The 27,986-nt window shown below is 37.8% G+C and overlaps 2 protein-coding genes and 1 long non-coding RNA gene across 3 annotated transcripts in view; 2 read left to right on the top strand and 1 right to left on the bottom strand.

Moving 5' to 3' along the window:
• Positions 1 to 27,687, top strand: LOC137656720 (mucin-22-like). The gene is given in 7 exon segments (XM_068390956.1): positions 1 to 54; positions 484 to 609; positions 1,726 to 1,843; positions 2,008 to 6,750; positions 7,311 to 7,404; positions 7,507 to 7,617; positions 27,602 to 27,687. Coding segments are annotated over 7 exon segments (5,274 nt in total). The 5' UTR covers positions 1 to 9; the 3' UTR covers positions 27,639 to 27,687.
• Positions 1 to 27,986, bottom strand: part of LOC137656729 (uncharacterized) — a 289,131-nt gene that overhangs the window by 197,229 nt on the left and 63,916 nt on the right. The gene's annotated exons all lie outside the window — the stretch shown is intronic.
• Positions 20,180 to 27,350, top strand: LOC137655962 (mucin-22-like). The gene is made up of 9 exons (XM_068390163.1): positions 20,180 to 20,233; positions 20,672 to 20,797; positions 21,914 to 22,031; positions 22,196 to 23,260; positions 23,456 to 23,701; positions 24,023 to 24,142; positions 24,338 to 24,730; positions 25,097 to 26,446; positions 27,121 to 27,350. The coding sequence occupies exons 1-9, from the start codon at positions 20,189 to 20,191 to the stop codon at positions 27,348 to 27,350; spliced, it is 3,693 nt and encodes a 1,230-aa protein (XP_068246264.1). The 5' UTR covers positions 20,180 to 20,188.

Raw genomic sequence — 27,986 nt, 5'->3', positions numbered from 1 at the left:
TCAGAGAAGATGCAGGTTTCCCAGCTTCTCTTCTTGGTGCTGTCTTCAGCAACGGTAAATTGAGAGCCTTTTACGCCTACTGCTTTTTAAAATGACCTAATTTAATTTACAAGATACAAAACTTCTTTACTATTGACGTCATAAATTTCAAATATCGAAGCGCACTTGAATCATTCATTGTAATCAATCTCTATGGAAATAGTTTCATTGTGGATAAATAAATTCAATTATTGAAAAAAGATACCAGAAGAGTGAGCTTTATTCAAAATTTAAGGCAAAATCTTTCTGCCAAAGACATTTGTCACTACATTAACATAACTTGGTCCAACCTACATACCCACTAGACATAAATCAGAGAAATCTACCTTTTAAGGATGGATAGATTGCATACAGAAGTAATTAATTGAACTAATGATGCAATTAACAAAATTGGAGACGTAAACAGCCTTCTACATATCTACTCCTCATCATCTCCATCCCCAGCTGGGGTCTTGTGCGTCTCTGAGGGAGGAAGTGACATCCCAGGTGTGTGGTGAGACAATCTCCTTAGACTTCTCTGCCCAAATCCCACAAGTGACCTGCTCATTAACATGCCCCGGTGATATGCAGGTAAATATACTTCATTATTCTCGTACTCTTTGAACTATTGCCGCTTGAACCAGACACTTTGGGTCAGTCTGATTTGCTTTGTGGATCTTCAGTGTTCAGTCCACATTGATTATGGGGTCTAAGAACAAGTTTTCTCCTTCCTTGGATACATTCCATTATCAGCTGTAATGTTGTATTCTCCTTTTATTATCATTATTATTACTTGCTAAGCTACAACCCTAGTTGGAAAAGTAGGACGCTACAACCCCAAGGGCCCCAACATGGAAAATACCCCAGTGAGGAAAGGAAACCGTAACAACATTAAAATAAATAATTCCTATACAAACTATAAAAACTTTTACTAAACAAGAAGCAGAGAAATTTGATAGAATAGTGTGCCAGAGTGTACCCTCAAGCAAGCAAACTCTAACCCAAGACAGTGGAAGACCATGATACAGAGACTATGGCACTACCCTAGACTAGAGAACAATGGTTTGATTTTGGAGTGTCCTTCTCCTAGAAGAGCTGCTTACCATAGCTGAAGAGTCTCTTCAACCCTTACTAAGAGGACAGTAGCCACGGAACAATTACAGTACAGTAGTTGACCCTTGGGTGAAAAAGAATTGTTTGGTAATTTCAGTGTTGTTAGGTTTATGAGGACAGAGGAGAATCTGTAAAGAATGTGACAGACTATTCGGTGTATGTGTAGGCAAAGGGAAATAGAACCGTTACCAGAGAGAAAGATCCAATGTAATACAATCTGGCCAGTTGAAGGACCCCATAACTCTCTAGCGGTAGTATCTCATCGGGTGGAGGAAGGAAGTAGCAAGTAGTTACCAAAGTGTTTTATGTTACGTAAAGTTTTTCATCTAAATTCTATACATTAAGAGTCACACATGTTAATGTCAGCAACAAAAATAGATAATTTCAGTAATACTACAAATATTATCTACGCTTTGAAATGTATGATAGCAATACCTTTTAAAAGGAAGCTAGCGAATTAGACTGTGTGACTTCCTGAAAGTAACCTCTCTCACAAAATCGGTGCATAAGCAGGTCCAATTTGCCTGAAATCCAAAAACACTTATTGAAGGTTTGGAAAAGAGGGAACCATAATATTGTTTCCTCTTGTTTAAGACTTGGTCAGCGGGATCAGTCTACAAGAGACTATCTGCACTCTCGCCATTCAGACTTATGGTGGAATTGCAGTACAACTACTATGGAGTTTCGTGCAATCTTATTGAATCAGCAACAGGTAAGGGTTTAAAATTTTTTGGGAACGTTTGGTTACAAAATATATTCTATGTAGTTAATTACAGGTTGAAAATCATAGACAATTTCAGTTATGAAATAACTTTACATGTTAAAATATGAAGAAGAAAATCTACACAATACTAATGTGGGAATGATTTATTACAGACGAAGAACTCCTCAACAACTATCGGGATGAGAGTGGCATATGCAATTCATTGGCAACAACAATTCAAACTCCAAGTGCAACATCTGCAACTGATGAATCATCTGCAGCAGAAACATCAGTTATTGTTACTGATTACACATATGCTACATCTCCATCAGGAACTTCAATTATAGATGAGGTAAATACATCTGCAACAGGCACCACTAGCTATGGAATGACAACGGCTTCAGGAACTGAAACAGCCTATGGAACAGGATCCTCAGTTACTGGTTCTGAAACATCTGCATCTGGAACTTCAAGTTCTTACGCTGAAAGCACATTTGCTACGGGTACCACTAACAATGGAATAACAACAGCTTCAGTAGCATATACTTCAGGAACTGAAACAGCCTCTGGAACAGGATCTTCAGCTACTGGTTCTGGGACATCTGCATCTGGAACTTCAGGTTCTTATACTGAAAATACATCTGCAACAGATAGTGTGATCAATGGAATAACAACTGCTTCAGCACAATATATTTCAGGAACTGAAATATCCTATGTAACAGGATCTTCAGTTACTGGATCTGAAACATCTCCATCTGGATTTTCCGGTTCTTATGCAGAAAGCACATCTGCTACAGGTACCACTAGCAATGGAATAACAACAGCTTCAGTAGCATATACTTCAGGAACTGAAACAGCCTCTGGAACAGGATCCTCAGTTACTGGTTCTGGAACATCTCCATCTGGAACTTCAGGTTCCTACGCTGAAAGCACATTTGCTACGGGTACCACTAACAATGGAATAACAACAGCTTCAGTAGCATATACTTCAGGAACTGAAACAGCCTCTGGAACAGGATCCTCAGTTACTGGTTCTGGAACATCTCCATCTGGAACTTCAGGTTCCTACGCTGAAAGCACATTTGCTACGGGTACCACTAACAATGGAATAACAACAGCTTCAGTAGCATATACTTCAGGAACTGAAACAGCCACTGGAACAGGATCATCAGTTACTGGTTCTGGAACATCTGCATCTGGAACTTCAGGTTCCTACGCTGAAAGCACATTTGCTACGGGTACCACTAACAATGGAATAACAACAGCTTCAGTAGCATATACCTCAGGAACTGAAACAGCCTCTGGAACAGGATCCTCAGTTACTGGTTCTGGAACATTTCCATCTGGAACTTCAGGTTCCTACGCTGAAAGCACATTTGCTACGGGTACCACTAACAATGGAATAACAACAGCTTCAGTAATCTATACTTCAGGAACTGAAACAGCCTCTGGAACAGGATCTTCAGCTACTGGTTCTGGGACATCTGCATCTGGAACTTCAGGTTCTTATACTGAAAATACATCTGCAACAGATAGTGTGATCAATGGAATAACAACTGCTTCAGCACAATATATTTCAGGAACTGAAACATCCTATGAAACAGGATCTTCAGTTACTGGATCTGAAACATCTCCATCTGGAACTTCAGGTTCTTATGCTGAAAGCACATTTGCTATGGGTACCACTAACAATGGAATAACAACAGCTTCAGTAGCATATACCTCAGGAACTGAAACAGCCTCTGGAACAGGATCCTCAGTTACTGGTTCTGGAACATCTCCATCTGGAACTTCAGGTTCCTACGCTGAAAGCACATTAGCTACGGGTACCACTAACAATGGAATAACAACAGCTTCAGTAGCATATACTTCAGGAACTGAAACAGCCACTGGAACAGGATCATCAGTTACTGGTTCTGGAACATCTGCATCTGGAACTTCAGGTTCCTACGCTGAAAGCACATTAGCTACGGGTACCACTAACAATGGAATAACAACAGCTTCAGTAGCATATACTTCAGGAACTGAAACAGCCTCTGGAACAGGATCATCAGTTACTGGTTCTGGAACATCTGCATCTGGAACTTCAGGTTCCTACGCTGAAAGCACATTTGCTACGGGTACCACTAACAATGGAATAACAACAGCTTCAGTAGCATATACCTCAGGAACTGAAACAGCCTCTGGAACAGGATCCTCAGTTACTGGTTCTGGAACATCTCCATCTGGAACTTCAGGTTCCTACGCTGAAAGCACATTTGCTACGGGTACCACTAACAATGGAATAACAACAGCTTCAGTAATCTATACTTCAGGAACTGAAACAGCCTCTGGAACAGGATCTTCAGCTACTGGTTCTGGGACATCTGCATCTGGAACTTCAGGTTCTTATACTGAAAATACATCTGCAACAGATAGTGTGATCAATGGAATAACAACTGCTTCAGCACAATATATTTCAGGAACTGAAATATCCTATGTAACAGGATCTTCAGTGACTGGATCTGAAACATCTCCATCTGGATTTTCCGGTTCTTATGCAGAAAGCACATCTGCTACAGGTACCACTAACAATGGAATAACAACAGCTTCAGTAGCATATACTTCAGGAACTGAAACAGCCTCTGGAACAGGATCCTCAGTTACTGGTTCTGGAACATCTCCATCTGGAACTTCAGGTTCCTACGCTGAAAGCACATTTGCTACGGGTACCACTAACAATGGAATAACAACAGCTTCAGTAGCATATACTTCAGGAACTGAAACAGCCACTGGAACAGGATCATCAGTTACTGGTTCTGGAACATCTGCATCTGGAACTTCAGGTTCCTACGCTGAAAGCACATTTGCTACGGGTACCACTAACAATGGAATAACAACAGCTTCAGTAGCATATACCTCAGGAACTGAAACAGCCTCTGGAACAGGATCCTCAGTTACTGGTTCTGGAACATCTCCATCTGGAACTTCAGGTTCCTACGCTGAAAGCACATTTGCTACGGGTACCACTAACAATGGAATAACAACAGCTTCAGTAATCTATACTTCAGGAACTGAAACAGCCTCTGGAACAGGATCTTCAGCTACTGTTTCTGGGACATCTGCATCTGGAACTTCAGGTTCTTATACTGAAAATTCATCTGCAACAGACAGTGTGATCAATGGAATAACAACTGCTTCAGCACAATATATTTCAGGAACTGAAACATCCTATGAAACAGGATCTTCAGTTACTGGATCTGAAACATCTCCATCTGGAACTTCAGGTTCTTATGCTGAAAGCACACCTGCTACAGGTACCACTAGCAATGGAATAACAACAGCTTCAGTAGCATATACCTCTGGAACTGAAACAGTCTCTGGAATAGGATCTTCAATAACTGGTTCTGAAACATCTCCATCTGGAACTTCAGGTTCTTATGCTGAAAGCACTTCTGCTACAGGTACCACTAACAATGGAATAACAACAGCTTCAGTAGCATATACTTCAGGAACTGAAACAGCCTCTGGAACAGGATCCTCAGCTACTGGTTCTGAAACATCTGCTTCTGGAACTTCAGGTTCTTATGTTGAAAGCACATCTGCTACAGGTACCACTAGCAATGGCGTAACAACTGCTTCTGTAACATATACTTCAGGAACTGAAACAGCCTCTGGAACAGGATCCTCAGTTACTGGTTCGGAAACATCTCCATCAGGTGCTTCAGTTTCTTATGTTGAAAATACAACTGTTACAGGTACCACTGGCAATGGAATTGCAACTGTTTCAGGACAATATATTTCAGGAACTGAAACTGTTTCAGGAACAGCTTCCGAAACTTCATCTCCATCAGGGGCATCAGTTTCATATGTTGAAAATAGTTCTGCAATAAGTAGTGTTAGTGTTGAGGTTACAACTGCTTCAGGGAATTCTTTCACTGAGACAAACTCTGCAGAAGTCACAGGTACAACAGTTATAGGAATGAAAACAACTAATGAAGAACTATCTACTTTAGATAGCGACAATGAGGTAAAAACTCCAGGCACTTCCTTTGTTACTTCAAAAACTACCACACCTGAATCACCTGATGTTACCAAAAATGTACCATCTACTTCTCTTGAACTTACAACTACTCCAGAAATAGAAACAAATTCACCTCAACAAACCACCAATCCTGGAATGAAAACAACTATTGAAGAACTATCTACTTTAGATAGCGACAATGAAGTAAAAACTCCAGGCACTTCCTTTGTTACTTCAAAAACTACCACACCTGAATCACCTGATGTTACCACAAATGTACCATCTACTTCTCTTGAACTTACAACTACTCCAGAAATAGAAACAAATTCACCTCAACAAACCACCAATCCTGGAATGAAAACAGCTATTGAAGAACTATCTACTTTAGATAGTGACAATGAAGTAAAAACTCCAGGCACTTCCTTTGTTACTTCAAAAACTACCACACCTGAATCACCTGATGTTACCACAAATGTACCATCCACTTCTCTTGAACTTACAACTACTCCAGAAATAGAAACAAATGCACCTTAAGAAACCACCAATCCTGGATGTGGTAAAAATGAACAAGTTAATAACGGAGAACAGATAGATGTAGTTACTACCACTGAACCTACAATAACTACAACCACAACTATGCCCACTACCACCACTACCACAACTGTACCTGTAACTACCACCACCACTCCTACTACGACCATCACAACCACAACCACCACAGCAACTACCTCCACAACTACAACTACACCTGCTCCAGTATATGAATGTCCTAGTGGATGGCAAAGGTTCGCTGACTCATGCTACCAAGTGTCTTCAGTGAAAGGCTCTTGGGACTCGGGAAATAAATACTGCACAGATAAAGGTGGTTCTTACGTTACAATCTCTTCATTAAATGAACAGAACTTTGTTAAAGGTAAGTAACTGATTGGGTACTTTCAGCCTTTTTACACCAGTTTTCTGAGAACAAAAATGTACATGGAAAAGGAATCTTTTTGAAACGCATAATTCCAATGAAAAATAATCAGTCATTCTTGAGTATTAATAGTATTTAGTATTGCATTACACAAAATTTACAGTATATGATACATTTAAAAAGTGAATTTTAATGCCTAAGAAAGCTCTGTACGTTATCCTATACACAAAACTTACAGTATATGATGCCTTTATAAAGGGAATTCTCACTCTTGAAAAAGCTCTGTACTTTGTCCTATCTTTTTGAAAAACACACATTTAACTGATGGAGAGTGGATTAACATTTTATTCTTCACTTATAGAATATGTATGATTATTTTAGCATCATTTGGTCCATCAGAGAGTGTAAAATTTTCTTACAGACTCGGCCTTTAATATCACATTAATTTCTAGCAAAAGCATTTTTTCCCTTCTTGAATATCTGAAAACTTCTGCATCTTAGATAATAGTGTATATTATTGAATCCTCTGAATATTAAAAGTATTTTTCGTCCTTATGAAGGTCTGCTAAGAGATAACACATGGATAGGCTACAATGACAAAGCTAAAGAAGGAACCTTCGTTTGGTCGTCTGGTGAAACCTCTACATACAAGTTGTAAGGATCGTTTTACAATCACATACTGATAATTATATATTTGTTCATAATATGTCACATCATCTTGTTTCTTTTTCATTTATATTTACTATCACCACTTAGATTTAACAGCGGAGAACCAAACAACGGATTCTGGAGCTCAGAAGACTGCGTTGAAATGCGGAAGGAATATGGCTACAAATGGAATGATGAGGGCTGCTCTTCTAGTAACTAGTGAGTGTTGCAGTGAGATTAACAACAAAGAATTCTTTCTTACTGAATCATCTGTGCTCTGTCTCATAATGACATTTTTTGGTGGCTTCCCGCCACTTGGGAATAATTGTTCACTTAACCCTACATTATTGCTTTCACTTCGGACCAGCATGAATCTATAAACTCTCATTGCAGTCAACCTAGATATTTGTATCTCCCCCATAAATCATTTAGTGCTATACATTTTGGGATTAATTACATTATATTTTACCTGATGCAATTTTAGCAGATAGTACTGCACCTCAATCAGTATACTGTCTAGATTGTACTTTACCTGGTGCAATGTTTGCAGATAGTACAGTACCTCAATCAGGATACTGTCTAGATTGTACTTTACGTGGTGCAATGTTTGCAGATAGTACTGCACCTCAATCAGGATACTATCTAGATTGTACTTTACCTAGTGCACTGTTTGCAGTTAGTAATTCAGTACTGGTAATATGCTTTTAGGTTCCAAATACCATACTGTTTCCCTTCCACGTTCCACACATTCCCTTTAACAAATATTTTCTAGTTAAACTATAACAAATATTAATTCAAACTATAAATATATAATACAGTATCACTCCTGAGATAAAAAAATCTTTCTTTTGCTGAAAGGATAAGAGGTGCTCGAACAAACAAACTAAATCACCTGGACTCCTTTATGTGTGACCATGTCACTGTTAAATTCTTTGGGGGGGGGGGGAGGAGGAAGAATTAGCTTTACTGATCATTAAACTATCTCTGTTTTATTCAACTCACCATTCCTTTCTAGTGGGAGAATTCATTTCCAATGTTATTTCAATAAGACACTATTGAGAAAGATGATTATCTATATTTATTCTCAATTATGTTTTTTTTTTCTTGACTATTTTGTCATCAATCAGATACTTTAATTCAATGTTTACTGATGCTTTTATTATCTTCTTTTCAGTTATGCTTGCGAGACTACCCTAGTTGTACAGGCATAAAGCACCTTGGCGCTTTCTGACCTAAGAAATTTCTGGATTTAACAGGAAAGCCAATTTCAGCTAATTCAACTAGAACTTAAATAAGGGTCTTCATATTAGCATATATATACCAAAATATTGGCATGCTCTGTTTATAAATATATCAGGATAAATGCTTTCCAAGGTGCTATAAACTCCCAGTGCCTCTTTCTATTTGTTATCAGATGTAGCACAATTGAAAAAATATAATAAAGAGCATTGAAATAGAACCTATGATTAACCTATGATACATTCAACAGGACCAGGCTAAACCAGCTTAAAACATGGCAAGAAAGTTAGAACCAATTTATTAGGGTGCACAAGCCTTGTAATTTCTGAAATATCGTCAGCAAGAACTAGAACATGTTTTTAATAACTTTCCATTAAAGTGTACAAAATCTACACTTTAGAGAGAAACTATCCCAAATTTTATTTGGATCTAACAAATATTAAGGTATATAAAAACTTCTCTTTATCCTTTTTTTTTTTTTGTATTTTCTGTCTTTTATCAATACAAGCTGCTGAATTACCTAAAAGATAAATGTAAAAAATTGAAGAAAACAAATTGTCACTACCTGTAGGATAACCAGAGAAGTTCAAGTGATGTGGCCATGTATCCAGTATAACATGTATGTTCTTGTAATATTTCTGACAATCTATGTTGGCCTACCCACTTACATTTGAATTAGCAAAACCAAAATGCTACCTTCATAGTTCCAGGGTGTCAAGACAACAGCACAACGCTAGTGCGAATAACTGCTGCCCCGCATGTCATGTGGCAATAACCCTCCAATGAACCTACGATAGGATACGCTACCTTAACTACCACTAATAATCCTATACCAGAAATTTACTCTCTATTTATCCTCCTATCAACTAAACACAATAGATGTCATAATCCAGAGAAGCTCTTACTAACAGTTATTCTTCATACCAGCAGTAATAAAAGACAATCTGCAATGCCCAATACAGTACAACCTTTCCATACAAAAGCTGTGTCAACTAGACCGCCACTTGCTACTATTCGTCCCTCCTTTCCTGTTCCAGTTCCATTCGCATAATCTTTACCTTGGCTCTTTCTTAACTAACATTGCATGCCCCACTACTCATGGTTATTCTATATTTCCACAAACATACCAACATTCTTTCTCAGGCTCACCAACCAAAGAGTATTATTGTCATATCAGCAACCATTCACTAATGCCTTTCCCCTCATACAGGCAGCTGTCTCTGTGTGACTGACGCAGTTCTACCTCATCATCTTCATTCATTTTGCGATTGCATCACTCGTCTCCTACTTTGACTAGTCAGTAATTCCTGTAATGTCTAGGATTTGTCCCAGTAAACCATCAACAGATATATCAATACGAGAATGGAGATTTGTCGCCCTATCTCTTCCTTATTGGGTTGAGCACCAATAATTTTGTGGTTTCACCAATACATATTCCCAATGTTTGTCAGTACCAAACTAAAGTGCCGTCACTCAGGCTGGAACATTCCCCTTTGAAACAAGGATTCCTCATCCTGCTTCAATCTCAGTGACATCTTATAACAGAATAATGTCCAAACTATTCCACCAATCTCAACTATGGCATTGATCATCCTGTGGTCTCAATGATTCCATATCCAATTTCCCTATATGCTGTCCTGGAGAAATGTCTGACGTTCCACTTGTCGAGTACTTCCTTGAAAGCTTTTATACAAACCAAAAGAAAGAGCTATTGTCTATCAGCATATCGCCCATCTTTTCCATCTCTTGGAACATTAAATCTAACTCACCAGCAATTTCAGACACTTTCTCTGACCACAACCCCTTTCAAATCCCCACACTGCCTAGACCACAATCAATCATATGGAGCAGTGGTTCCCAACCTGGGGGGAAATAATTACACTACCTACTAACTAAAACAAGAGGAAAATTTCCTCATAGTACGTGTGGCAATTTGTTGTTAGCCATTCAATTGTGATATCAGTTCTCAAAGACGTGATATTCAAGGGGAGAATTGGAGTGTCATGCCCATTTCTGAGGCAGGCGAGTGGGCATGAGGGCTGGGCGGGGCATGAAGGGGGAAATCTGGATGGTTGAACTGGGTGCAGGGGGGAAATGACTGAAAAAAGGTTGGGAACCACTGATATAGAGATACGGGCCTCACCCGTAATGTGATACATCTATTGTTATTCCCTCGCCTACTGGGTTATGGAAGTTGGTCTTTCTACGCCATTCCACACCCGCAGAATTTCTTAGTTCGTCAATCCATCGTCTTCTCTACTTTCCCTGCTTCTTCTGTGATCTCTAGTAACCCATTCTGTTATTCTTAATGTCCATCTATTATCTGTCATTCTCATTATATGTCCTACCCATGTCCAATCAATTTTGTTACATGTTGTTAGACTATCTTCTACTTTAGTTTGCTCTGGTATCCATGTTGCTTTTTTTCTGTCTCTTAGCGTTATTACCATCATTATTATTACCACAGCTCTCTGAATTGTAATTAGCTTCCGTTCTAAGGCTTAAGTTAGTCTGGATTGTTTCTCATGCATAACAGAATACTGATAACACCATCTGATTTAATACTTTCCTTTTTAGAGAAAGTGGCAATTTAATTTTCATGATCTCCTTTCGTTTAACAAAAGCTATCCATCCCATACTTATCCATATTTATATATATATATATATATATATATATATATATATATATATATATTTATATATATATATATTTATATATATATATATATATATATATATATATAAGTATATGTATGTGCATATATATATGCATGTATATATACACATATATATACGTATATATACATTATATATATACTGTATATATACAGTAAATATATACAAATAATACTTCGGTTCTGTAGATATAGTCAATCAAAACATTAAAAAGGATAAAAATGACAATTCTTAGAGCCCTAAACAGTCGCGCGCACACACATATTATATATATATATATATATATATATATATATATATATATATATATATGTGTGTGTGTGTGTATATATACTATATATATATATAAATATATATATATAATATATATATATATATATATATATATATATATATATATATACACACACATATATATTGGTGTCAATGTGTTTCCCAGAGGAAACCTCGTATTCGTAAGCCTTATTTGGTTAAAAGAAACCAAAGCCGGAGATTCTAAAGAAGGGGAGTAAATACAACAATTACTGTAGGAAACACATTGACGCTAATATACATATATATATATATATATATATATATATATATATATATATATATATATATACACACTATATAAATTGTGTGTGAGCGTGTATATGTATGTATATAAAAGGGAGAGAGAGAGAGAGAGAGAGAGAGAGAGAGAGAGAGAGAGAGAGAGGCCTATAGTATAGCCCATATATGTATAGGCTTACAGTATAGGCTACCTCTCTCTCTCTCTCTCTCTCTCTCTCTCTCTCTCTCTCTCTCTCTCTCTCTCTCTCTCTCTCTCTCTCTCTCTTTATATATATATATATATATATATATATATATATATATATATATATATATATATATATATATATATATATATATATATATATATACGCTTACAGTATTGCCTATTATGTATAGACCTACATTATAGCTGATCTTTGTATAGGCCTATAATAACCCTATCTATGTATAGCCTAAAGAATAGCCCATCTATGACTAGGCATACGGTATAACCCATCTACGCATGGGCCTACAGTATAGCCTCTAAACGTATAGACCTAGAGCATAGCCTAGATTATGTATACGCCTACAGTATATTTATGTGCAATGCACCTTTGCCTTTTATTGCATCGAACTGTTCCCGGTTTAAGGGCGTTTATCGAAGGAGTGTGAGCTTATGTTATTCAGCATTGAAGTCTGTCTGTCTTGCACGTAGAGCAAAATGCTTTCTCTTGAGAGGAATAATAAGTTGATATTGCGTATGCAAAAAGCTACAGTTATCCCTTAAGCAACTAAGTTAAGCATATTATATATGGATAATAAAGATTTCTGTTTGTAGGTTTGCTTACTCTAACAAATAACTTCATAGAACAAATATAACGTTAAACACAAGACCAACTTATTGTAAATCAGGCGAGAATAGAAAACGGGAGTTTTTACTCTTTCAAAGTTGCTGAAGGACATTCCATTCGACTTTACCATTTTTTATTTATATATAAATTCATATCATTAAAGGATTCAATAAAAAAAATACCATATTCTATATCTATTTTATTTGTGGTAATTGTTGTTTCATTATGAAAATTTAAAACATTATTATAAAGTGAAGTTTACTTTTACAAAGAAATGTAACGTAGTAAAGAGATGCCAGATATCGCTATTTGAGACAAAAAGCAAAACGGTTTAACCCAGAAAATTTTCCTCTTCAAAATTATTTATCAGATAATTTGTTTTGTAAATTTCCAGATGCCTAAATTTCTTTTTCACAAATATTCGGATTTTTTTATCGAAGTTTCTCTCGAGCTACCTTTTATATTGAAGTGGTCTTCCGTTGTTCAAACAGAGATTGACTGGAATCCGTTCAAAGCGTAGTAGACGAATTTCGCCAGTACAGAAAAACGAGTTCGTTTAGACCGACTGCAGCTTCTGCTTTCCTTCGATGGTCGTCTTCGAGAGCTCTCTGGAGAGCTTCATCTTCATCGTGTCCGTCCTTCTGTGCATTTTACGGTCTGCCCAATGCATGAAGGCCGTGGTTTGCCTTAGGCCGATCTAACATCATCCTCGTTCAAATTTAGTTGTGGAGGAACGCGAAGATCATTGATCTTACAGCGACTGAAGAGTCACAAAAACGCCATTCCTAAAAGGATTCAGAAAGAGGATGGGAAAACCTCTCCAATTCCGCAAAGAAGAATGCAGCGGTTTTGGGGATGTCATGCGGGGAGAAGACCGTGTTTGCCGAAGGATGAAATGATAAAGAAGTGAAAGACGTGCAGGAAAGGACCATTGGGAGCTTCGTTGGCAATTGAAGATCAGGAAGGAAACTGGAAGAACGGAGGAGGATTGAGAAGCGTCGAGAACCCGAGGAAGACCTTGAAGAAAGCAGTGACGTTGTCTGGAGGGGATCTTGTGGTCTTCTGGAGCCTTTATGGAAAATTCTTTTCGTCTTCAGAGTCATCGATGAAATGATTTATTTCTGAATTTCTAAATATCTGAAATTCTTCACAAAAATTTCGATTTTGTATTGAAATTCTTATTGTACTACCCTTTATATTCAACTGATTAATATGTTCAATGTAGCTCTAATGAATAAAATCCTAATTTTAGAAAATCGTCTTTACTTCTCCTTTATGTTATCCTATTGTAAATGATTTTAGAAGCCGGTTGTAGTAGACATTGGCCTAAAAAAAGAGTTTTGTGATAATTTCTGTCGATTTTGTGGTATTCAAAATAGAAATCGTGAAAAATTAACAAAATGAATCTTTCATCTGATCACGAATCCAGCTCAGGCATCTGTGTTTTGTTTTGAAGACTCTCGAATTCTCCGAAGACATTCTGAGCTCCAGGATCTGTTTGGTTTTGAATGTCTCCAGATCAAGTTCATTTTTTTCAAAATATACCAAAATCAAGGTGGGGGAAAGGTATTGACAGAAATGGAGAGTTGTAATAATATGTGTTGTTGTTATTGTGGAGTGGCTTTGAATAACAAAGTTATTAATGGATTTATAATTAATAATAGGGACAATAAGATTGGTGATCCGGGAATTAAGGTATGCCGTCCTTGTTCCGTAAAGGAACCAAACCGGGTCTCTTTGATTAAACCAAAGATTGAAAACCCACAACAAGGAATCATTATTGATTTGGTTGGGAATTTTGAGAAAATGCAAAAAACGCCAAAACAAGAAAAAGTCCTTCACTACAAAACAAGGAAAGGTTAAGGTATCATGTTATGAAATATGAAGAAATTATTAGAAATGACGCAGAGCACAATAGAAATAGGAAACAAAAACCTGATCTTGAAGGAAAATCTCAGGACAAGAGAAAGCATCTTAGGAGGGAGGCAAAAGATGTGGCCTTCATAAGGATTAGACAAATTGCACAGTATGAAATCTCACTAGATAAAAGTGACAAAGTATATGCTCCTGTTCAACTATGGGAAGAGGCTCTGAAAGATGAGAAAACAGAAAAGAAACGGAAGGTTAACCTTGAAGAAATAAAAGAAGGAATTGTAGAGAGGCGTATCCAGCATTTTGAAAATATCATACGAGGAAATATGAAGAAAGAAGGCGATCTTCGTGAAAACAGCATACGAAGAAACGCAAAGGCAGAAGGAGATCCTCGTGACAGTGGCATACGAGGAAGCGTAAAGGCCCAAGGAGATCCTCGTGACAGTGGCATACGAGGAAGCGTAAAGGCCCAAGGAGATCCTCGAGAACGTGGCATACGAGGAAGCGTAAAGGCCCAAGGAGATCCTCGAGAACGTGGCATACGAGGAAGCGTAAAGGCCCAAGGAGATCCTCGAAAACGTGGCATACGAGGAAGTGTAAAGGCCCAAGGAGATCCTCAAGAACTTGGCATACGAGGAAGCGTTAAGGCCCAAGGAGATCCTCGAGAACGTGGCATACGAGGAAGCGTAAAGGCCCAAGGATATCCTCGAGAAAGTAGCATACGAGGAAGCGTAAAGGCCCAAGGAGATCCTCGTGAAAATAGCATACGAGGAAGCGTAAAGGCAGAAGGAGATCCTCGTGAAAATAGCATACGAAGAAGCGTAAAGGCAGAAGGATATCCTCGTGAAAATAGCATACGAGGAAACGTAAAGGCAGAAGGATATCCTCGTGAATATATCATATGAGGAAACGTAAAGGAAGAAGACGATCTTCGTGAAAATATCATGCAAGGAAACAAAAAGGAAGAAGGCGATCTTCGTGAACATATCATGCAAGGAAACATAAAGGAAGAAGACGATCTTCGTGGACAATCTCCAAACTTAAGAAAAAATCTTAATAGGAAGGCCAAGGATATTGCTTTGGCAAGGATAACACAAAGAACACAAGAGGAATTATCAGAAGAACAAAATAAAAACGTATGGAAAACTGAGAACATTGAAAAGGAACTTCAAGACTACCAAGAAGCTAATAGCGCAGGAACACAAGCTGAGGTTCATTTAGTATGCTATGTTTCTTGATGAAGAGGTATAAATTCTTTGTCATGTGAACATAGAAGGGTTGGTACTGGCTCTGTAGATAGACGTTGAGGTTCTTCTAATATGCTATGTTCCTTGATGACAAGGTAAAAACTCTTTCTCGTGTGAACATACGGGTTGGTACTGGCTCTGTAAATAGAAACTGAGGTTCTTCTATTACACTATGTTCCTTGATGAAGAGGTCATAACTCTTTCTCAAGTGAACATAAGGGTTGGTACTGGCTCTGTAGAGAGAAGCAGCTGAGGTTCTTCTATTACACTATGTTCCTTGATGAATAGGTATAAACTCTTTGTCAAGTAAACATAAGGGTTAGTACTGGCCCTATAGATTGAAGATGCTAAGGTTCTTCTAGTATGCTATATTCCTTGATGAAGAGGCACAAACTCTTTCTCATGTGAACATAAGGGTTGGTACTGGCTCTGTACACAGAAGAAGCTAAGGTTCTTCTAGTATGCTATATTTCTTGATGAAGAGGCACAAACTCTTTCTCAAGTCAACATATGGGTTGGTACTGGCTCTGTGGCTGAAAGAAGCTAAGGTTCTTCTAGTATGCTATATTCCTTGATGAAGAGGTACAAACTCCTCATGTGAACATAAGGGTTGGTACAGGCTCTGTAGATAGAAGAAGCTGAGGTTCTTCTAGTATGCTATATTTCTTGAGAAGGAGTTTTGACCTCTTCATCAAGGAACGTAGCATGCTAGAAGAACCTCTACTTCTTCTATCTATATAGCCAATTCCAACCCAATTGTTCACGTGAGAAGAAGTTTGTACCTCATCATCAAGGAACATAACATAATAGAAGAACCATAGCTGCTTCTATCTACATATCTAGTTTCAACCCTTATGTTCACAGAACATAGCATACTAGAAGAACATGAGCTGCTTCCATCTTCAGAGCCAGTACCAACCCTTATGTTCACATGAAAAGGAGTTTGTACCTCCTCGTCAAGGAACATAGCATACTAGAAGAACCTTAAGCTTCATCTATCTACATGGCCAGTACCAACCCTTATGTCCACATGAGAAAGAATTTGTACTTCTTCATCAAGGGACATAGCATACTAAAACCACCTCAGCTTCTACCTACAGAGCCAGTTCCAACCCTTATGTTCACATGAGAAGTTTGTACCTCTTCATCAAAGAACACAGCCTACCATAAGAATCTCAATTTCTTCTATCTACTGAGCCAGTTCCAACCCTTATGTTCACATGAGAAGGAGTCTTCGTGGAGCAGAAGTATCGATTTAAAAGCTCAAGATAGAGACGACTGGCGAAATCTAACCGACGCCTTCAAGTCAACAGGCGTAGGAGGAGATGATGATGATGATGAATCAATAGAGTTCAAACATTTGAGTGAACAGGTGTTACTGATGATGGAGATGATATATAGACATAGCTATTCGATGCAGTCGCTACTGTATACCAGTGACCTAGTATTGGATAATTATAGTTATGAACCTGTCCTTTGTTATGTGAAGTCTTGGTTGAAAAACTACTTTCACAAGGAGTGGCACAAAATCGGGTAATTGAATCAGTAGAACTTCAATAGTTCGAACTAGCAGCAAACTTTTTCATGTTGAACAGGCTGACATAAGTCTATATTAATAGTTTATTAATAGTTTATAACTTTTCATATAGTTTATTTAGGCCTATTCCTTATTCCCTTTCCTCACTGGGCAATTTCTCCCTGTTGGAGCCCTTAATTATAATAATAATAATAATGAATCTAGAAAAACTAGAGGCTAAAGTAGCTTCAGGACTCGTGCAGAAGAGCGTGATTCTAGGAACGGTGCACATAATAAGAAGAGATGGACTCCTAGGGAACATCGACCCCACATAAAAGTGGGAAAAGATACAGACAAAGAAGAAGAAGAAGAAGATGGTCTCCTAAGGAAGCAGGATGCAACCTGGAACCTTACACTATAAATACCACCCAGTCGACAGACTGTGATTGAGGAAAGAATAAAAAGAATAATAATAATGATAACTAGCGGAATCCGTGTAAATTACACGAAATATTTTCAAAACTAATTATCTTGTTCCTAACCTATACATGTTAGAATAAAATGTCCCGAGATTAATTTTATAATCTAGGTTTTGGAAATTGATAGAACTCAATTTTTTATCTAATATTTAAAAAAAAGGGCAGGTGCTAAAGACAAAATTGGGAAATCTATATAAGATGTGCTTTGGATAAGTAATCAAAGTCTAATGTGAATTAGTAAGAGTATACCATGAAATTATTTCTGTTTTCTTTAAAGCATGAATTTGTAAGAGTATACCATGAAATTATTTCCATTTTCTTTAAAAGCGTGACACACAAAATAAATAACGCACACGATATCGTATCAATATACAGATAATAAAGGAGGTTTTCTTCTAGAAGGAGGCAGAAAATTGGATGGCGAGAGAAGATGAACGATAATATGGAGAGAAGAGGTTTGGTGGAAGATTATGACTTTGATCCAAGGCATTGAAGAGGGCACATCAGGCAACTGACCCCTTAATGTAGAGATCACAGTCGGAAAGAAAGATAGAACGAAAGTTTTGTTCAAAAGAAAAGTATTAAAAAAGTAATAGTTTCTCTCGCCACATTTACCACATCCACAACAGAGCGTCTCTCTCTCTCTCTCTCTCTCTCACATACCATCTTATACCAACTATTATATATATGAAAGGAAATCCCCAGTTTATAAACAAGGTGAGAGAGAGAGAGAGAGAGAGAGAGAGAGAGAGAGAGAGAGAGAGAGAGAGAGAGAGAGAGAGAGACTGCACTGTTTTTAATTTGCCTTTTTTTCAATATTTAGAGCAATTCTCCTGAGATATAGGACAAAATCATTGATCCTTCCACGTATATTAACACGAAGAATGGCTTATAAATTTTGAAATGAATGGACCAAGCTTGAACAGTAACAATTTAAGTTATTATAAGTAAAACAAGATTTATATTGTTTTTTTTAGTATTCTACGTTTCTGGATGAATTTTCTTATACCTATTTGTTTCCTTTTTACAAGAGCTACACATTTTCTGGAGCCACCAATTTCAGTCACGAGCTGCCACTGGGCTTGACTCTTTAAAATGGTACAGTTGGCTTCATTAATTCCGGTATATTTCATGGGAAGCTAAGGAGACGACAGTATGCCAGAATTAATGAAGACAACTGTACTAGATTTAAAACACTTCTAATAATAATCGAGATCATAGATATGGGTGATCAGAAGGACAGAGGATTATCACTTTTAGGATTATTATTATTATTATTATTATTATTATTATTATCATTATTAATATTATTACTATTATTACTTTCTAAGCTACAACCCTAGTTGCAAAAGCAGGATGCTATAAGACAAAGGGCCCCACCAGGTAAAAAAAACCCAGTGAGGGAAAGAAACAAGGAAAAATATAATATTCTTAGAGCAGTAGAAACATTAAAATAAATATCTCCTATATTAACTATAAAAACTTTAACAAAACTAGAGGAAAAGAAATTAGATAGAATATTGTGCCCGAGTGTAACCTCAAGCAAGAGAACTCTAACCCAAGACAGCAGAAGACCATGGTACAGAGGCTATGGCACTACCCACGACTAGAGAACAATGGTTTGATTTTGGAGTGTCCTTCTCTTAGGAAAGCTGCTTACCATAGCTAAAGTCTCTCTTTTACCCTTACCAAGGGGACAGTAGCCAGTTAACAATGACAATGATGTGAATAACCCCTTGGGTGAAGAAGAATTGTTTGGTAATCTCGAGTTATCAAGTATATGAAGACAGAGGAGAATATGTAAAGAATAAATCAGACTATTTGGTGTATGTGTAAGCAAAGGGAAAATTAACCGTAACCAATAAGAAAGATCCAATGTAGTAATGCCTGGTCAGTCAAAGCACCCAATAACTCTCTAGCAGTAGTATTTCAACGGGTGGCTGGTTCCCTGGCCAACCTATTACCTACAATATATATATATATATATATATATATATATATATATATATATATATATATATATATATATATAATATACATATATAAACTTTTTCTGCATAGATGTTTGTGTGTATATATAAGTCCTTCAGTATGTATACACAACCGTTTATACCGATACAATATTGATATGACAAATGTGCACTTGATTTGCTTTGAAAAAACTACATGTTTGAAGAGTAAATTGCTATTGACGAAGAAATTGCTGCACATAAGAGACGCCTCCAAATCAGGCCTAATTACGTGAAGGACATCTATACCTCCAGACGAGTGAGAGCATCTTCTATACCACGCCACTGAAGATGAGGCTAATCATTGAAGCTACAGCACTGGTGTATATAAGGAGGTGGTTGGCTCAGCTGAGACATGTTCTTCTTCTTCTTCAGCTCAGAGAAGATGCAGGTTTCCCAGCTTCTCTTCTTGGTGCTGTCTTCAGCAACGGTAAGTTGAGAGCCCTTTACGCCAACTGCTTTTTAAAATGACCTAATTTAATTTACACGATACAAAACTTCTTTATTATTGACGTCGCAAATTTCAAATATCGACGAGTACTTGAATCATTCAGTGTAGTCAATCTATATTGAAATAGTTTCATTTTGGTTGAATAAATTCAATTATTGAAAAAGGATACCAGAATAGTGAGCTTTACTCAAAATTTAAGGGCAAATCTTTTGCCAAAGACATTTGTCACTACAGCAACATAACTTGGCCCAACATACACACCCAAGATATCTAAATACCAACATAAATCAGAGAAATCTACCTTTTGAGGATAGATAACTTGCACACAGAAGTAATTAATTAAAACTAATGACGTAATTAACAAAATTAGAGATGTAAACAGCCTTCTACATATCTACTCATCATCTCCATCCCCAGCTGGGGTCTTGTGCGTCTCTGAGGGAGGAAGTGACATCCCAGGTGTGTGGTGAGACAATCTCCTTAGACTTCTCTGCCCAAATCCCACAAGTGACCTGCTCATCAACATGCCCCGGTGATATGCAGGTAAATATACTTCATTATTCTCGTACTCTTTGAACTATTGCCGCTTGAACCAGACCCTTTGGGTCAGTCTGTTCTGCTTTGTGGATCTTCAGTGTTCAGTCCACATTGATTATGGGGTCTACGAACAAGTTCTCTCCTTCCTTGGATACATTCCATTACCAGCTGTAATGTTGTATTCTCCTTTTATTATCATTATTATTACTTGCTAAGCTACAAGCCTATTTGGAAAAGTAGGACGCTACAAGCGCAAGGGTCCCAACATGGAAAATACCCCAGCGAGGAAAGGAAACCGTAACAACATTAAAATAAATAATTCCTATACAAACTATAAAAACTTTTACTAAACAAGAAGCAGAGAAATTAGATAGAATAGTGTGCCAGAGTGTACCCTCAAGCAAGAGAACTCTAACCCAAGACAGTGGAATACCATGATACAGAGACTATGGCACTACCCTAGACTAGAGAACAATGGTTTGATTTTGGAGTGTCCTTCTCCTAGAAGAGCTGCTTACCATAGCTGAAGAGTCTCTTCAACCCTTACTAAGAGGATAGTAGCCACTGAACAATTACAGTACAGTAGTTGACCCTTGGGTGAAAAAGAATTGTTTGGTAATTTCAGTGTTGTTAGGTTTATGAGGACAGAGGAGAATCTGTAAAGAATGTGCCAGACTATTCGGTGTATGTGTAGGCAAAGGGAAATAGAACCGTTACCAGAGAGAAAGATCCAATGTAATACTGTCTGGCCAGTTAAAGGACCCCATAACTCTCTAGCGGTAGTATCTCAACGGGTGGAGGAAGGAAGTAGCAAGTAGTTACCAAAGTGTTTTATGTAACCTAAAGTTTTTCATCTAAATTCTATACATTAAGAGTCACACATGTTAATGTCAGCAACAAACATAGATAATTTTAGTAATACTACAAATATTATCTACTCTTTGAAATGTATGATAGTAATACGTTTTAAAAGGAAGCTAGCGAATTAGACTGTGTGACTTCCTGAAAGTAACCTCTCTCACAAAATCGGTGCATAAGCAGGTCCAATGTGCCTGAAATCCAAAAATATTTATTGAACATTTGAAAAAGTGGGAATCATAATATTGTTTCCTCTTGTTTAAGACTTGGTCAGCGGGATCAGTCTACAAGAGACTATCTGCACTCTCGCCATTCAGACTTATGGTGGAATTGCAGTACAACTACTATGGAGTTTCGTGCAATCTTATTGAATCAGCAAAAGGTAAGGGTTTAAAATTTTTTGGGAACGTTTGGTTACAAAAATTATTCTATGTAGTTAATTACAGGTTGAAAATCATAGATAATTTCAGTTATGAAATAACTTTACATGTTAAAATATGAAGAAGAAAATTTACACAATACTAATGTGGGAATGATTAATTCCAGACGAAGAACTCCTTAACAACTATCGAGATGAGAGTGGCATATGCAATTCATTGGCAACAACAATTCAAACTTCAAGTGCAACATCTGCAACTGAGGAATCATCTGCAGCAGAAACATCAGTTATTGTTACTGATTACACATATGCTACATCTCCATCAGGAACTTCAATTATAGATGAGGAAAATACATCTGCAACAGGCACCACTAGCAATGGAATGACAACGGCTTCAGGAACTGAAACAGCCTCTGGAACAGGATCTTCAGCTTCTGGTTATGAGACATCTGCATCTGGAACTTCAGGTTCTTACGCTGAAAGCACATTTGCTACGGGTACCACTAACAATGGAATAACAACAGCTTCAGTAATGTATACTTCAGGAACTGGAACAGACTATGGAACAGGATCCTCAGTTACTGGTTCTGAAACATCTGCATCTGGAACTTCAGGTTCTTACGCTGAAAGCACATTTGCTACGGGTACCACTAACAATGGAACAACAGCAGCTTCAGTAGCATATACCTCAGGAACTGAAACAGCCTCTGGAACAGGATCTTCAGCTACTGGTTCTGGGACATCTGCATCTGGAACTTCAGGTTCTTATACTGAAAATACATCTGCAACAGATAGTGTGATCAATGGAATAACAACTGCTTCAGCACAATATATTTCAGGAACTGAAATATCCTATGTAACAGGATCTTCAGTTACTGGATCTGATACATCTCCATCTGGATTTTCCGGTTCTTATGCAGAAAGCACATCTGCTACAGGTACCACTAACAATGGAATAACAACAGCTTCAGTAGCATATACTTCAGGAACTGAAACAGCCTCTGGAACAGGATCGTCAGTTACTGGTTCAGGAACATCTCCATCTGGAACTTCAGGTTCCTACGCTGAAAGCACATTTGCTACGGGTACCACTAACAATGGAATAACAACAGCTTCAGTAGCATATACTTCAGGAACTGAAACAGCCACTGGAACAGGATCATCAGTTACTGGTTCTGAGACATCTGCATCTGGAACTTCAGGTTCCTACGCTGAAAGCACATTTGCTACGGGTACCACTAACAATGGAATAACAACAGCTTCAGTAGCATATACCTCAGGAACTGAAACAGCCTCTGGAACAGGATCCTCAGTTACTGGTTCTGGAACATCTGCATCTGGAACTTCAGGTTCCTACGCTGAAAGCACATTTGCTACGGGTACCACTAACAATGGAATAACAACAGCTTCAGTAATCTATACTTCAGGAACTGAAACAGCCTCTGGAACAGGATCTTCAGCTACTGGTTCTGGGACATCTACATCTGGAACTTCAGCTTCTTATACTGAAAATACATCTGCAACAGATAGTGTGATCAATGGAATAACAACTGCTTCAGCACAATATATTTCAGGAACTGAAATATCCTATGTAACAGGATCTTCAGTTACTGGATCTGAAACATCTCCATCTGGAACTTCAGGTTCTTATGCTGAAAGCACATTTTCTACGGGTACCACTAACAATGGAATAACAACAGCTTCACTAGCATATACTTCAGGAACTGAAACAGCCTCTGGAACAGGATCCTCAGTTACTGGTTCTGGAACATCTCCATCTGGAACTTCAGGTTCCTACGCTGAAAGCACATTTGCTACGGGTACCACTAACAATGGAATAACAACAGCTTCAGTAGCATACACTTCAGGAACTGAAACAGCCTCTGGAACAGGATCCTCAGTTACTGGTTCTGGAACATCTGCATCTGGAACTTCAGGTTCCTACGCTGAAAGCACATTTGCTACGGGTACCAGTAACAATGGAATAACAACAGCTTCAGTAGCATACACTTCAGGAACTGAAACAGCCTCTGGAACAGGATCCTCAGTTACTGGTTCTGGAACATCTGCATCTGGAACCTCAGGTTCCTACGCTGAAAGCACATTTGCTACGGGTACCACTAACAATGGAATAACAACAGCTTCAGTAGCATATACCTCAGGAACTGAAACAGCCTCTGGAACAGGATCCTCAGTTACTGGTTCTGGAACATCTCCATCTGGAACTTCAGGTTCCTACGCTGAAAGCACATTTGCTAAGGGTACCACTAACAATGGAATAACAACAGCTTCAGTAATCTATACTTCAGGAACTGAAACAGCCTCTGGAACAGGATCTTCAGCTACTGGTTCTGGGACATCTGCATCTGGAACTTCAGCTTCTTATACTGAAAATACATCTGCAACAGATAGTGTGATCAATGGAATAACAACTGCTTCAGCACAATATATTTCAGGAACTGAAATATCCTATGTAACAGGATCTTCAGTTACTGGATCTGAAACATCTCCATCTGGATTTTCCGGTTCTTATGCAGAAAGCACATCTGCTACAGGTACCACTAGCAATGGAATAACAACAGCTTCAGTAGCATATACTTCAGGAACTGAAACAGCCTCTGGAACAGGATCTTCAGTTACTGGTTCTGAAACATCTGCATCTGGAACTTCAGGTTCTTACGCTGAAAGCACATTTGCTACGGGTACCACTAACAATGGAATAACAACAGCTTCAGTAGCATATACTTCAGGAACTGAAACAGCCTATGGAACAGGATCCTCAGTTACTGGTTCTGAAACATCTCCATCTGGAACTTCAGGTTCTTATGCTGAAAGCACATTTGCTACGGGTACCACTAACAATGGAATAACAACAGCTTCAGTAGCATACACTTCAGGAACTGAAACAGCCTCTGGAGAAGGATCCTCAGTTACTGGTTCTGGAACATCTCCATCTGGAACTTCAGGTTCTTATGCTGAAAGCACATTTGCTACGGGTACCACTAACAATGGAATAACAACAGCTTCAGTAGCATATACTTCAGGAACTGAAACAGCCTCTGGAACAGGATCCTCAGTTACTGGTTCTGAAACATCTGCATCTGGAACTTCAGGTTCTTATACTGAAAATTCATCTGCAACAGACAGTGTGGTCAATGGAATAACAACTGCTTCAGCACAATATATTTCAGGAACTGAAACATCCTATGAAACAGGATCTTCAGTTACTGGATCTGAAACATCTCCATCTGGATTTTCCGGTTCTCATGCTGAAAGCACATCTGTTACAGGTACCACTAGCAATGGAATAACAACAGCTTCAATAGCATATACTTCAGGAACTGAAACAGCCTCTGGAACAGGATCCTCAGTTACTGGTTCGGAAACATCTCCATCAGGTGCTTCAGTTTCTTATGTTGAAAATACATCTGTTACAGGTACCACTGGCAATGGAATTGCAACTGTTTCAACACAATATATTTCAGGAACTGAAACTGTTTCAGGAACAGCTCCCGAAACTTCATCTCCATCAGGGGCATCAGTTTCATATGTTGAAAACAGTTCTGCAACAAGTAGTGTTAGTGTTGAGGTTACAACTGCTTCAGGGAATTCTTTCACAGAGACAAACTCTGCAGAAGTCACAGGTACAACAGTTATAGGAATGAAAACAACTACTGAAGAACTATCTACTTTAGATAGTGACAATGAAGTAAAAACTCCAGGCACTTCCTTTGTTACTTCAAAAACTACCACACCTGAATCACCTGATGTAACCACAAATGTACCATCTACTTCTCTTGAACTTACAACTACTCCAGAAATAGAAACAAATGCACCTCAAGAAACCACCAATCCTGAAATAAAAACAGCTATTGAAGAACTTTCTACTTTAGATAGCGACAATGAAGTAAAAACTCCAGGCACTTCCTTTGTTACTTCAAAAACTACCACACCTGAATCACCTGATGTTACCACAAATGTGCCATCTACTTCTCTTGAACTTACAACTACTCCAGAAATAGAAACAAATGCCCCTCAAGAAACCACCAATCCTGGATGTGGTAAAAATGAACAAGTTAACAACGGAGAACAGATAGATGTAGTTACTACCACTGAACCTACAATAACTACAACCACAACTATGCCTACTACCACCACTACCACAACTGTACCTGTAACTACCACCACCACTCCTACTACGACCACCACAACCACAACCACCACAGCTACTACCTCCACAACTACAACTACACCTGCTCCAGTATATGTCTGTCCGAGTGGATGGCAGAGGTTCGCTGACTCATGCTACCACGTGTCTTCAGTGAAAGGCTCTTGGGACTCGGGAAATAAATACTGCACAGATAAAGGTGGTTCTTACATCACAATCTCTTCATTAAATGAACAGAACTTTGTTAAAGGTAAGCAACTGATTGGGTACTTTCGGCCTTTTTACACCAGTTTTCTGAGAACAAAAATATACAGTATGTGGAAAAGGAATCTTTCTGAAACTCATAATTCCAAAGAAAAATAATCAGTCATTCTTGAGTATTAATAGTATTTAGTATTGCATTACACAAAACTTACAGTATAAGATGCCTTTATAAAGGGAATTCTCACTCTTGAAAAAGCTCTGTACTTTGTCCTATCTTTTTGAAAAACACACATTTAACTGATGGAGAGTGGATTAACATTTTATTCTTTACTTATAGAATATGTATGATTATTTTAGCGTCATCTGAGTGTAAAATTTTCTTACCGACTCGGCCTTCAATATCACATTAATTTCTAGCACAAGCATTTTTTCCCTTCTTGAATATCTGAAAGCTTCTGCATCTTAGATAATAGTGTATATAATTGAATCATCTGAATATTAAAAGCATTTTTCGTCCTTATGAAGGTCTGCTAAGTGATAACACATGGATAGGCTACAATGACAAAGCTAAAGAAGGAACCTTCGTTTGGTCGTCTGGTGAAACCTCTACATACAAGTTGTAAGGATCGTTTATAATCACATACATAGAATTATAAATTTGTTCATAACTTGTCACATTATCTAGTTTCTGTTTCATTTACCATTACTATCAACACTCAGATTTAACAGCGGAGAACCAAATAACGGATTCTGGAGCTCAGAAGACTGCATTGAAATGCGGAAGGAATATGGCTACAAATGGAATGATGAGGGCTGCTCTTCTAGTAACTAGTGAGTGTTGCTGTAAACTAAAAATGAAAATTTGTAAATTATCTTATTTATTGTATTTTAAGCCTCATTATAATCCATTGCCATGGGTTCCAAACTATTTAAGAATAACTGTTCAATGACCCCTCTGCTTTACACGGGGTTGGGAACAGCAAGAGTCTATATACTATCACGGCTGTCAATCAAGAATTCTGCAGTATCCACTATCAATCACAAATAGTTTATACCCAAGTCTCTCATAAAGGTGATTATTTAAAAATTTTCTCAAATAGAGTTAGTTTATCTTTCCGTGTTTATTTGTTGTCGTTGGGGCGACTTAAATTTATGTAATTTAATGTTCACAGTTTTTTGAATAACACATTTTTCTTTTCAGCTATGCATGTGAGACTCACCTAGTTGTAGAGACATAAGTATCTCGGCTTTTTTCGACCCATGAACGACACGGTCAAGAAACTGAATGAAAAATCCTTGTACGTAATGTGCACGCTTCCGTAATCTACTTTAACTAGAAGCCAAATTCTGACCATCATACTAGCAGATCTAAGACACATTTTCCCTTTATGATATTAGACATGATATACATATACTGTATATTAGACTATGCTACATCTATACCACTTGAATTTCCTTGGAGAATGTCTTTTGAATGAAATCATACGAGTTTTAATGGAAGAGTAAAGGATTAATATTATCAAAACATGATACCACAATGTTAACCTTTGTTTACAAATAAATCAGAATAAATGTTTTTCTTGTTT

The sequence above is a fragment of the Palaemon carinicauda genome, chromosome 17 (assembly GCF_036898095.1).
Source record: "Palaemon carinicauda isolate YSFRI2023 chromosome 17, ASM3689809v2, whole genome shotgun sequence".
In the NCBI taxonomy this organism is placed as follows: Eukaryota; Metazoa; Arthropoda; class Malacostraca; order Decapoda; family Palaemonidae; genus Palaemon; species Palaemon carinicauda.
Note: the sequence above shows the minus strand (reverse complement) of the source record. Positions and strands in the feature narration are given on the sequence as shown.